General features: G+C 35.3%; 1 protein-coding gene across 1 annotated transcript in view; it reads right to left on the reverse strand.

Annotated features, from left to right (window-relative positions):
• Positions 1-14270, reverse strand: part of HOMER1 (homer scaffold protein 1) — a 126956-nt gene that overhangs the window by 53645 nt on the left and 59041 nt on the right. Inside the window, exon 5 of the mRNA XM_028114510.2 lies at positions 6833-6972. Coding sequence (XP_027970311.1) covers positions 6833-6972 — 140 coding nt within the window. The remainder of the gene's footprint in view (positions 1-6832; positions 6973-14270) is intronic.

Here is a 14270-nt window from a genome sequence, read left to right on the forward strand (position 1 = left end):
AATTTTTGAAGAAAATTAGACTAAGTCAGTTAAACCCAAGACTTAAATTTGTTAAGGGTAACTGAATTTCAAAGAATATAACCAGTTTTATATTTTAGCTTCAAGGTCTTATGAACTTATAGGCATAACTTTAGCTGACTGAAGCACTGTACCAAGGGTATTCAATGCATGTACTCGATTTCTGTGAGGGAAATTGTTTCATTCATTGGTTTACTGAGTGTCTACCATGACAAGCACCAGGAATACAAATGAGTAAAACACAATCCTTGACCCACGTGACACTGATAAGTTAACTTTAACCTCCATATGTAAATCGGGAGGTAACAGGGATTTAACAGAGGAGGACACGTGAGGGCATGAGAGTAAGTTTACAGAGGCAGTGGTGCTAGAGGTTAAAGGATATATAGGGATTGACCAGTTGGTGGTCCAGTTACAGGCAGAGGTGGATGGGAAGAAATACAGAGTGTAGGTACACAGCCATTGCAAAGAGAAGGGAGAATATTCCAAAAACAAGGAAGCAAAGACTTGCAGATGAGAAAGCATGGTTGCGTGGTTGGTTATATGTGGAGAACTACAAGCAATTTGGAGCAAATGCTACAGAAGCACAAGGTGATAAAGCTGGGAAGGCCTCATCTGACGACCATGGAATGGTCCATATATACCGTGCCACAGAAATCATGTGATTTTGGTGTTTGAGAGAAAACACCTGTCAGAGTAATATGTCTCCAAAGAGGAAATAATATCCAGAATTCATCTGCACATATATCCTCCCAAATACCTCCACCAAGAGTTTGTAAGGTCATTACAACAACGAATATTACTAGCTAGAATATGTTTAAAATCCTTATCTTGGGCTAAACCATACATAAGTTTCCTTTTGAAAGTCTAGACTAGAAACAAGATGGGTCATCTAGGCCCCATCCCTCTGTATGGCCTTATTTAAAAAAAACCTTAGTAACTTCAGATGAACCTTGCACACTTTGCTTTACCACAGACCTCACCATTCCTTACTGCCATACATACCACAAATGTCACACATTTACGTGGCTTGTATGACCTCTGCCTATGTTCTTATCTTGGTCTTGTCCCTTACTTCTCTAATAAGAGGAAAGATGGGAATCCAAACTCAAAGGAAGAACATTTTCCTCTAAGTCCTAGAAAAGAACTATCTATATATCACACCCACCCCCTTCCAATAGAATCCCCACTATGGTCTTTTAAAAACAGAAATGAAATGATAAAAGGAATTTTAAAAGCCCTCTACAGGGAAGAGATCATAATTAATCTAGGATCAATCTGTTCCATTATGAATGACCATACGTCTAACTCCAGCTAGTCATTTTGGAAAAGAGAAGCTGACAATCACTGGGGATGGGCTGGTAAACATTCTTTCTCATTAATTACACTGGTAAGGCAGAGAGGGAGAAGGGGAAAGGACTAATCCTTTACGGAGGGGAGTTAGTAATGTCTTTATCTCATATGAATAGTATTTTTTTTTCTAGCAAATAACCTATTTTAAGTGGTAACACCTGAAAAAAATGCTTCAGCAAATTTATACATTTTCTTCAAAAAACTTTATAAGACATTAGAAGGGAATAAAGATTAATTCTTAAAAAATGCAGGATAGGAAATTTAAGTACACTTATTTAGAAAGCTAATAAAGTAAATACTCCTGGTCACTATATTCTATTTTTTTAATTGCATCTTATTTATTTATTATTTATTTATTTGACAGAGAGAGAGAGAGAGCACAAGCAGGGGGGAGTGGCAGGCAGAGGGAGAGGGAGAAGCAGGCTCCCAGCAGAGCAGGGGGAGCAGGGGGATCGATGTGGGACTCGATCCCAGGACCCAGGGATCATGACCCAAGCCGAAGGCAGTCGCCCAACCAACTGAGCCACCCAGGCGCCCTGCATCTTATTTAAAAATACATAAATTGCTTCTCACCTCCCAGAGAATGTAAACTGTATATATTATGAAATTACTACAGCACTTCCTATAAAATGTTATCTGTTCACAATTATGGTAAAAGAAATTCTGACATCTCTAAATTGTTATACTACAATCTCTCATAATCTGTCTTAGCCTTCAAATTAATTTTTAAAAATCCTAACCTAATTTTTGAGTTTCCATGGTAGAAGAATATTATTTAAGTCGTTTGTAACTGTAACAAAAAGGAGAATTCTACAACTTCAATTTTTCACCTGCAATGGTATTAATGATAAGACACTTCTTGTGAAATCAAGTTCCAGTTTTACAGATAATATTTTACCCAAACAAAAGTTAGCCACAGAGATTATTTCTACTTTATTTCCTAACTATGCTCTTGTAAGTTTTGCCTATTATTCATAAAAATGGGAGACAGATGGCACAGCTGGGGGAGTATAGTACCCCAGAGCTCCTAACAGTCATTCACTTTTTTCTTGTTTGTATCATCTTTCAAGTAAGTACAAACGGTGTTTAATTCAAAATAAAGCACTATTTAAAAAATTTTAACACGTAACTAAAACAGTGTATAAATTTTCTTATGAAATTTAGTTTTTGAAATTGTACAAAAATCCCTAATCCGTTTTAAAGCAGTAACTTTCTGAAACTCTGATATGAAGAAATTACTCTATTAAATAGAAATGAAAACCCACCCAGATTTCATAAATTTGAGTAAAATTGTGGTTATACTGGTTTAAAGCAAAATCAATATACTAACAAGTAACATCTGTGCATACGTCCTTTAATGAATACCTGTTGCAAACACACAAAGTGGCAGAAAAATCTCTTTAACAGAAGATACATGCAGTAGCCCCAAAATGTGTACTAGCAGCACCATAAGAATATACTACCTAAACCTTAAAAGAATTTAAATATAATCAGTGCTTAAAAGAGCCTATTTTTCATTAATAAAATCAAACTGTTATTAAAATTTATCAGTACAAAAATAGCTTCACAAATTACTAATGTATATATACCAGTTCTGGACTCTCAGCAATATGGTAACAACAGTTATTTATCAATATATTATTGTATATGTGGGGGAGCACAAATTTACGATGAACAAAATAAAAAGTTTTAGTTTTCAGTGTTATATTCTAACAGCACTGGGAAACTATAAAATTAACTATTTCCAAGAGAATTTTAGATAGTTTTAAATCTTAAAAAAAAAAATCCTAGACTTTCTTATTATTAAGAACAAGTAATTTCCAGAATCCCATACAGCTGATACTATGACGGAAACAGTAAGTCCCTGGAATAAGAAAACAAAACCTTCCTCCATTTGTATATGCTGGTCTATTAGTATATGGCTACTTTATTTAGTACATAGCTAATCTAAGACTAAGGTCTCAAAGGATGCCCTGAACACTTCAGTGGGTCAGTGTATACCTGCTCAGTCCCAAAATGATTTTTATCATTTAGGTTAAAAAATAATTTTTTAAGAAAATATAGTAATTTAGATAAAATGTAATGCCATTTCTCCAAAGAAATTAGTAAACATTTTTATTTTCAATAATTCCCTTTTACATACCTCTAAAATTTTTTTAAAAGCATTTAAATAAATACACTAAAAACATATTAATTTATTGAAACTTATTCAGTGAGAATGTTTTTGCATAGCTTACGGCAAGGACATAAAAACAGCACTTGACTAAGGGGTACTGAATAGCCCATACATTCTAAAATTTAGTTCAGCAGTATAATTAAAAATCAAAGAAAAGAGTAAATAATTCAAGGTAACCCTATAATGCCACTGAGATAGAATATAAAAAACTGTACTACCTTAGTAAATAAGTTTTTAAAAAGCTCAAAAGTAATTTTAAAAAGTATCTGTGGATGAGATTTTATGTCTGGGATTTGCTTTCAAAATAATACAAAAGTGGAAGAGTGGGCAGGGGCAGAAATAAGACTGGCCATTTTTTCATAACTCTTGAAGCTGGGTGATGCGTTCCTGGGAGTTTATCATAGTATTCTTTCATATATATTAGAAAAACCTGTTTAAGTTTAAAGAGTAACAAAAAAATCTTGCTTTTGTCTTTAAAGCTAGTACTTTTTAAAGAGTATGTAAAACAAACAGAGTAAAGAACCAACTATAATGCAACTGCTAAAATTTTCAGGACCAAATGAAAATCAAGGCCTTCTTTTGGAATGTTAATTAATGAGTTCATGAGATTTAGGCACACGGTTTGAATTCTAAGAGCACAAATTGGCTTCCTAAGTGCTATTACTACCATCAACTCTTAATGAACTTGACTGACTAGGTCACTGTTCTCCATATCCTTCCTTCAGGCAACCACAACACATAGATATTCTAGTGATTTTGCTCAATCAGAACAGAGAAATGTTGGCAAAATATATTTTTTTTGTTCATTCTTTTCTGTTGAAATAAGTACTAAGGAAGAAGGCAAAATAGTCTAAATAGCCTTAAAATACAGATTTTGTCTTCCATTAAAAAAATAGCGTGTCAAGTTTAAACATTTACAAGTTTCAAATTTAAATAAAAATTATTTTAATATTCTTGCTGTTTCTAATTCATGAAACACTGATCTTATTTCTACAGAGTTCTCCTAGGATAGGAAGTTATTAACTTCCTGACACTACCATGTACTTGTGATGGGAATTCGACTAAAATGCACTGTTAACTAACTGGCAGTATCTACTGGGGTCAAAATGTGAGCTGCAGTCCTACTCAAGTTTTTACTAATCAACTATGTGACCAGGACAACTCACCTAAGCTCTGGGATTTAGTCTCCTCACGTGTCGAAGGCACACGTTTTCAAACTTTGACGTTTTTACACTATAATCCAGCACACACACAAATCTATGTATTACTGAATGAAATAGTTGTCTACTCCTAATGTGAATTTTACTCTGATGTTTCCTATTTTATATTTAATTTTTCAGAATGCCACAGATAACCTAAATTGATTTCAAACTACCACAGTTTGGAAGATCCTGGCTTATACCATCTTTGAGGTCTCTTCTGTTATTTTGGGATTCTAACACTGGTTATAAAACACTGAAACTTCTATCTGAGGTGGAAATCAAAACTAGTTCAGAAAATAAGTCTTCTGAAATCTTGTAAGCTAGGTATTTTTTTAAAATAGTATAACAAGAAAACTATTAAGATTGTGCAATACCTTTAACATAATTAAAAGTTTAAAATGACCTGTTAAATTTTTTCAGAACTCAAATATCTCCGTGACTAATCTATAGATTCCAGTAGTCAAAGAAGCTGTACCTTCAAGTCAAAGTAAGTAACTCCTATTAGAATCCCAGGAAAAGAGAACATCAAGAAGATGACTAGTCCCATTTAGTAACCCCAAATACTAAGGATTAGCAAAACAACAAACACTTGGAGAATTTTAGGTGCATAAAGTAAACTAGAAATAGTTTTTACAAATGTTAAACACAAAAGTTCTTATTTCGAAATGCTATAGTATTCAATGCACATGGCTCGTTTAAGTGTTAGCCAAAGAAATTAGATTTATAATTATGTTCAGTGCATTTACATCTTTTAAATGGGTATGTTAAATTTAATAGGAATAAAATTTCTCCTCCCCTGAACATATTTTTTAAAAACTACAAATCTTCAATTGTAATCGCATATTCAAAAAACTTGTATGTTTTACTTATCAACGTGAACATCGTCTTCAGAGGAACTAATAAATTTTTTATGTGTTCAGTTATTTTAGTAGCAATAGAAAAGAGAATATGCTTACACAGCAATAGTTAAAGCATGATCTTCATGATAATTCTAAGATATGTCTACCGTTGTATGCAAAATTATTAGCATTTTTAGGAACAAAATTATAATAGTCTTTCAGTCAAAAAAGTTTTCCTAACACATTCCTTAAAAAACCCGTAACTAATTTCTTCTTCCTCAGCCTGATCATGAGGTCTCTCAATGTTATTCCCTAATATGTATAATCTATGCTACCCCTAATATTCAACAAATTCAATCAAAATTAGAATGTTCATGAAAAAAGAGTCTGGAATATCTCACTTCACAATTGTTCTGAATATGCTAAAGAATTTGATGGTTTTAAAAATTGGTTCTCAAAAGAGATGTACAACATAGGAAAACTATTTTCTCAATTTTAGTTAAAACTACCTAGTCAGGTTTCCAAAGAAGGATAAAAATTAACATTAAGACAATAACTGATAGGTACCTGTTTATATTTGCAATGCCGCAGTTCCGCAGACCTCCTTACTTTAGAAAAATACCACCAGTATGGCAAATAATTACTGTAACTGGTTTAAAACATATTTAAGATAAATTGTATCTTTTTGAAATATCAAATTCTTTTACAGTTCAGAATTACTGGAAGATTTATCTCCTGTTGGTATGAAAAACTAAATCTGACATTAACATGAATATAAGTCACAACAATAACTTTCTTCCTTCTGTGATATCCAATGGTGAGATCACCTCTAAGAGTATGGTAAAGCTTGATTTCAGAGTAGGAAGCTGATTAAAAAAATTTATAACCCTCAAGAACAAAGATGAAAGTGGAAACCCAGGTTAACAAAGGGGACTTTTGAGGGCTATGTTAAAAAAATAAGTAGAAGAGATTTACAATAATACACTGTTTCACTGAAAAATGATTTGTATTGCAATTAACTCAGTAGCCCTTTTTCTACATGAAGGAAATGTTCATTCTAGTCCATCTAGGCATCTATCAACTATAAATTATTTAAAAACCTTTCTGAGGTTAACAGAAACAGTTAAAAAAAAAAGACTGGAATTTTCACTCAGGGTTGTAACTTTGCAAGACTTATCTGAAACCAAGTAAGTTTCCATCTCTACACATTTTACTTAATCATGATGGGTGAATTGAATCTGTACCTATGTGAAAAGGGCAATGCATTCTGAGTTGGTTCAGCCCTTGGCTCTGAGTTCTGTGTCACATCAGGCGTTCTTTCATCATCTGTTCCATTGATACTTTCTGGTGTTAAAGGAGACTGAAGATCCCCGCCTGCCGATTCCTTTAAAAAAAGGGGGTAGGGGATAAAAGTGTTATACTTTTGGTAAAATATACAAGATAACCTTAAAGTTAAAAGTGACTCCAATGTATGCTTACTTATAAACTATATTTCCATTGAAATTTGAGTCAAAGAGGTAAAAAATAAAATTTAAAGGAGAAATAATTTTTTAAAGCAAAGCAACTCCTAAGAAAACTATCCACAACAATACAACTTAGAAATGCAGTTTCAAAGAACTCAAGAACTTTTGGGTTTATATAAGCAACTAATTGGTTAGAATAAAAGATATTCAGGGCGCCTGGGTGGCTCAGTTGGTTAAGCGACTGCCTTCGGCTCAGGTCATGATCCTGGAGTCCTGGGATCGAGTCCCACATCGGGCTCCCTGCTCAGCAGGGAGTCTGCTTCTCCCTCTGACCCTCTTCCCTCTCGTGCTATCTCTCATTCTCTCTCTTTCAAATAAATAAAATCTTTAAAAAAAAAAAGAATAAAAGATATTCAAAGAATTACTTAAGAAAAAGAAGACAGCACAAAAATGCAAGAAAATGTGATTTTACTTGGGAAGGTAAGAAGGCAAGGGGAAGAATGAAATCTTCAACAAGTTTTAATTTTTTTTACCCGCCCTACTTTTCAATGCCAGAGTTATCTACAAAAGCAGCCAGAAATCAGAGGGAGTGTATTTCAGCTTGCCTGAATAATGGAATTATTTTTCTTCACAAAATTTCCTGTCTTATTTCTACTTTTAATTAAGTTTTGTCTATCAAGGTGAATTTAATTTGTTCCTCTAGAAAATAAATGGAATTTAAAATGAAGCTCAAGCTGACACTTATTATTGTGACTGGCATCATAAGATTATCTGAATTTGGTATTAGTAGAGATCAGAACTGGGGGGGGGGGGTCACTGGATAAACCTGTTAACCAGGGGAGGCCCTAGCACCAGATCACTTAAGTGCAGCTTTATGGACGCCTTGTGATCTCTGGGCACTAAAACTTCATAACTGAAATATTAGACTATGGTAAGGAAGAAAAGGAAAACATCAGTGTCCAATAGGAGAGTGGGTGGGTATGGTCATAATCTGCCAACCTGAAAGAATACAGGATTTCTTCAAATAAAAATAAGAGGAGTGCCTGGCTGGCTCAGCTGGTGGAGCATGCGACTCTTGATCTCAAGGTTGTGAGTTCGAGCCCCACACTGGGGAAAGAGCTTACTTGAAAAAAAAAAAAAAAGAAAAAAAACAAGAAAAATATGTGTAATACAGGAAAATGCTTATAATTAGAAAAATATGAGCATATAAGGAGTTATCTTAGATTATGATAATTTATATACTTTACATAAAAATAATGCACAAGGAGAAATGCTAGGAAGAAATACAGAAAATATTAATGTGAATTTCTTTCAGGGGCTTCTGGTTTTAAATTGTATGTATATTATTTCACATTTATATATTTTAATACTATAATGCTATAAATTATACAAGCTATTAAAGGTCAAAAAAGCTACTTTCTTGATTCCACCTTATCACTTAACTATTGTTCAATTATTAATGGAACCTCTATTTTGACCTTCAATATTTTTCTTTTCAAATCTCTCTTAAATCCTCTTTGTTTCAAGTAACTGAGAGTCAATGCATGAATAAGGTTTACTGTATAATGTGACAACATAAAATGGGAACGATATCCCAAGTGACTACTTCTAGGTCAATTATGGATCATATCAATTAGCTAGAATAAGTTGAAGCAGCACAAAGAAATAAATCAGAGCTATTTCTCTTCAAGAAAGGCCAAACCAAACTAAAATAATCAAGGTGGACTGTCCAATCAGTTGAACAGTAAGTTGATTCAGGGGAAATGAGAACAGGAACAAATTACCTTGTTTTGTTGTTTTTTTTAATGATTTTATTTATTTTATTTGAGAGAGAGACAGAAAGAGAGAGCACGAGCAGGGGAGAGGGAGAAGCACACTCCCCACTGAGCAGGTGGCCCAACACGGGGCTTGATCCCAGGACCCTGGGATCATGACCTGAGCCAAAGGCAGATGCTTAACCGACTGAGCCACCCAGGGACCCCACAAATGACCTTGCTAACCTAAGAGGGCACAACCATTGTTAGCAACTAAGGATTCACTTGGAGATTTGCTAGAATTGATTGATAAGAGTGTGAGGGACAAAAGTAGATTACGATTAAGAAAGAGAGAGGTTCTGGTTCTCACTGCCTTCTGGGGGTCAATGAGGGTTTTGGTGCATGGGTCTTGGGAAGGCTAAGAATGTTGATGCTACTGAAGTGGAAAGACCCTTTCAGAGGCAGGCTAGGAAGGACAGAAGGAAGGAGAAGAAGAAAGGCATAGAAGTAACAACAATTCCAGTACTGTAACTCGACAAGCTTTCCATCAGAAAACCTGAATATTAGCTACATTTAATGAAAGGCATGTTTCGTTACCCTACACATTATATCTAAAATGAAAACAAAAAGCCCAGAGCATGTTTTTTTTTTTAAAGCAGGTTAAAAATTAAGAAAATTAGTATTTGCTCATAAGAGAGGTACAACAGTACATAAGAGCATAAAAGGAAAATGAAACTCCTTTGACTTCTAACTACCCCCCCAACAGGTAGTCAAAAGTATTCTGTGAAACCTTCTGGGAACTTCACATATGTTAAAAGTAACACAGTGAAAGTTGTTTTATTTAATGTATTCCAAACATTGAGTTCTTTTTCAAACTAAATTTTGTGTAATTTCTTAAACATTCAACTTCAGTTATTCCTATTAAAAAAAACATACCTTATATAAAGTCAACATTTTATATCTTTAATTCTATATTAAAATAAAAAACTTGGAGATATATTAGACTACAAATTTTTGAAAGAAAAAAAGGATAGTTTGTCTTTAGAAAGACATTCTTAAGCTAATATGGCTAGTAGCCATTTTAAGGAAAAAAATTATCAAACAATATCTTCTTTGATATATGGGTATGTATGTATATGTGTCTACCAAAGTTGGTAAGAAAAATGAAAAATGTGAAACATAAAATATAAATAAAAACAGAGCACATGTAAGATTCAGGAATTGCTTCTTACGAATTCTCTCTCAGGGAGCCTGGATGGCTCAGTCGTTAAGCGTCTGCCTTTGGCTCGAGTCATGATCCCAGGGTCCTGGGATCGGCTGCATTGGGCTCCCTGCTCAGCGGGAAGCCTGCTTCTCCCTCTCCCACTCCCCCTGCTTGTGTTCCCTATCTCGCTGTATCTCTCTCTGTCAAATAAATAAATAAAATCTTAATAAAAAAATTATCTCTCTCATTTATGGAGTGGCAGGAAAGCCAAAAATAAAACAAACCAATAAAAAACAAAAAAAACCCACAAAAGGAAATACTCTAAATCCCATGGAAAAGAAATGAGCCGGGCCCTTTCCGCAGGCCTTCCCGGGGGGATCACCCAGCTCCCCTCTGGTGTCTGTGCTGTAGTAGGAAAGCGGGTGGGAAGGATGTGGTAGCAGTGCTCTTCACCACTAGACCAAATACCACCAACACCTTCCACTGAATTCCAGTAAAGACTAAAATTAAAGTTCCTGTTACAGTTCCATCATTTCTGACTTAAGGAAAATATAGCTTCTTCTCTTTTTCATTTAATAAACATTCAAAGAAGACTTATTCTATTTCAGTCTTTTCTATTTAAATGAAGATGAGAACACTCTTTTCTGGGCAGAGGCTCAGACAGGAAGGACCTTATGATTTTGAGTTTCCATGGCTGTGGATACAGAAAGAAATGCCAGGGAAGAGACACAGAAGAACAAAAGGGTACATAAAAGAAAATGAGGGGGAGATCAAACGTCTATTACTGGCTAAGCCATTCCCCATACCTGGTTACCACTTCTGAAATCCCATTTTCTGACATCCAAAGAAATTCTCAGTAACCTGACTCTAGATTAACTCACGCTCTTCCTTCCCTATGTAAAGTGTACTAACTGACTGAGGCACAGTGCTAGTGGGTTCATCTCTATTCTGCATATTTTTCTACCAGCTACATTAAATGCTTACCAAGAGTCAGCTGTATCTGTCCCAACCATGTTTATGCCAATTGTACTTATATAATTATATAGCTGAATTAAATATTATGCAAACTAATAAAGTCTGAATGCAAAGCTAGAGTGGTTATTTTGATGAAAACCAAACCATATGCTTTGAAATGACTAAAAAGTAAATGGCTAGAAAATAAAATCTACAAGTAACAGAAAAATGACAAGGAAATCTACATCACACTCATTTCTTTGCAAGTGACTAGGGTTAGCTCTACTTAAAGGAAAAGAGAAACAGGAAATTGTAGACAATCATGAGTATGATTTATGTAAGAAAGATAACATAGAATTCCAATCAACAGACTGATATTCAAAGAGAAGGTTTCAGCTTAAAAAAAATATTGGTGAATACATAAAATACAGTATTATTGAATTTTAATTTATAAATTTAAAGAGTCTTTAAAGACTTCTTCACATTAACTGACTTTTTTTGATTAACTCATCAACTACTAGTTTTGATTCCAACAGGTAAGAGGTGTTGTACATCCTCCTATCCTCTCAACCTAATCCACACCCTTCCCACTTGCTTTTCAACCTGGTATCTTTTGGCCCTCTGCCATTATGTGACTTTGTCAGGTGCAATCTGGCTTTATTCCTCTCCATGGTCAGTCTATACCAGAAAGCCAATCACCTTCATTATATTCTCATTAGCATCTGGAGGCTTCCTTCCACAACAACTATCTTGTCAATTTCCAATTCCTATCAACTGAACCATCATTCCGTATTCTTATGTGCCCAAACTACCAAGTGCAATGAGAGAATACACTGCTAAATAAGCTGATTAGCGTCATGAAAATAATTCTGAGCCCTGACTTCAATTATGCTCTTAAAGAGCCAAGTAATTTTTTTAAAATTCTTTATTGTTATGTTAATCACCATACATTACATCATTAGTTTTGGATGTAGTGTTCCATGATTCATTGTTTGTGCATAACACCCAGTGCTCCATGCAGAACGTGCCCTCTTTAATACCCATCACCAGGCTAACCCATCCCCCCACCCCCCCCGGAACCCTCAATTTGTTTTTCAGAGTCCATCATCTCTCATGGTTTGTCTCCCCCTTCGATTTCCCCCCCTTCATTCTTCCCCTCCTGCTATCTTCTTTTTTTTTTTTTAACATATATTGTATTATTTGTTTCAGAGGTACAGATCTGTGATTCAACAGTCTTGCACAATTCACAGCGCTCACCGTAGCACATACCCTCCCAATGTCTATCACCCAGCCACCCCATCCCTCCCACCCCCCACCACTCCAGCAACCCTCAGTTTGTTTCCTGAGATTAAGAATTCCTCATATCAGTGAGATCATGTGATACTTGTCTTTCTCTGATTGACTTATTTCGCTCAGCATAATACCCTCTAGTTCCATCCATGTTGTTGCAAATGGCAAGATTTCATGTTTTTTTTTTTTTTTTGATGGCTGCATAATATTCCATGGTATATATATATATACATCTTCTTTATCCATTCATCTGTCGATGGACATCTTGGCTCTTTCCATAGTTTGGCTATTGTGGACATTGCTGCTATCAACATCAGGTCGATGGACATCTAAGAGCCAAGTAATCTTTAATTTTACTTACTACTCTCACTTGGCTCTTCTTTTTTTTACTTTACCTAACAGCTGTTCCAAACCTGTGTTCAAGCCCTCTCTTTCCTCAGCTGTCTTTCCTCTCAGTGAATGACCTAACTCTTCCTTCCAGAGAAGAGAGAAACTGGCATGGACTTACTCAGTCTTCCCCCTATCTGTACCTGAGTATATTTTTATCCTTCTCTCCTGTCTCAGATAAAGAAGTGACTCATTTGTTTCCACCCTCCTCCCTCACAATATTACCTTCTTCAGCACAATGCTCCATCAATGATTCCCTTCCTTCTATTCTTCTCTGTCTCCTTTACTCATTCCTTACATTTAAAAGCATATGCAAATCACTCCCACACACATATTCTACAAAAAAAAAATTCTTAGCGTCACATCCTGAGATTATCATGTTAAACTCTTACTCTCCTCATACAAAAGAAAATAATATTTATGACCTTATTCTCACTACCAAACATTTCTGCCTCAAGAATAGCCCAAAGTCACTAACTCTACTTCCTTTCATTCTAGAAACTACTTCACCTTGCTCTTCTTTACCAACAGTCCACCTGTAATTACCAGTGAACTCGTTTGTTAGGTTTAAAGTCTTTTTTTTTTTTTTAAGATTCTATTTATTTATTTGACACAGAGAGAGACAGCAAGAGAGGGAACACAAGCAGGGAGAGTGGGGGAGGGAGAAGCCGACTCCCCGCTGAGCAGGGAGCCTGATACGGGGCTCGATCCCAGGATCCTGGCACCCTTAAGGACTGAGCCACCCAGGTGCCCCGGTTTAAAGTCCTCTTACGTCTCATCTTATTGGAAGCCCCCTCCGACACTGATAAATCACTGCCTCTAACTTAAAATGCTCTTCTCTTGACTTCTGTGCTAACATTTTCTGCTGCTTCATTTCCTACCACTTTTCAGTGTCTTTCCCTATATCTTCCTCAAATTTAAGTGACAATTTCTGACCCTTCCCATTCTATTTTCTTTCTGGATGATATCATTCTCTCCTACAGCTTTAACTACTGCTCATTTGTTGATTATTCTTGAGACTTAGCTCCAATTCATAATTTCTATCTACAGGACATATCCCCTTAATGCCTCATTAGGATATAAATTCAGTATCTGAGGTGGAAATCCTCTTCTGAAGTTCATGCTACAAACCAACAAAAGAAGTTTCAAAAACATCTTGCTCTTCCTTTACCAGCCTCCCTCACCAATCCTTCAAGTCCTGTATTTCCTCCAAGTTCAGTCAATTTCACTACTGTTAGTTCTAGTCCTCTCTAACCTCACTGCCAACACCTCACAGGTAAACCCAATAGAGAAATGGATAAACACTCCACTGAGACAAGTAACAGGATTAGAGACTCTAAGTCCACTGCCCTTACTTTGGACAGCAAACAATAATATCCAGAGAACTCTAGTGAACATTTCCTGAGATTGTAAAAGTTGTTTTGAGGTATCTGGTTCAGTAAAACCACATTTGTTACGTGATACTAAGAAAGTACCATATTAATTTATAGGCATTCACTAATTCTAATGGTTTATTTGTGGGTTAGATATGTAACTAAAATAGTTCAAAGGCAGTAACACTTGGCTAATGCAGACCACCTTTCAAAAAAAATCCACTTATAACAAGTGACACCCTTGTTAAAGAAGATCT

The sequence above is a fragment of the Eumetopias jubatus genome, unplaced genomic scaffold (genome assembly GCF_037043125.1).
Source record: "Eumetopias jubatus isolate StellerSeaLion01/CBP00866 unplaced genomic scaffold, mEumJub1_p1.0 scaffold_5, whole genome shotgun sequence".
NCBI lineage: Eukaryota > Metazoa > Chordata > Mammalia > Carnivora > Otariidae > Eumetopias > Eumetopias jubatus.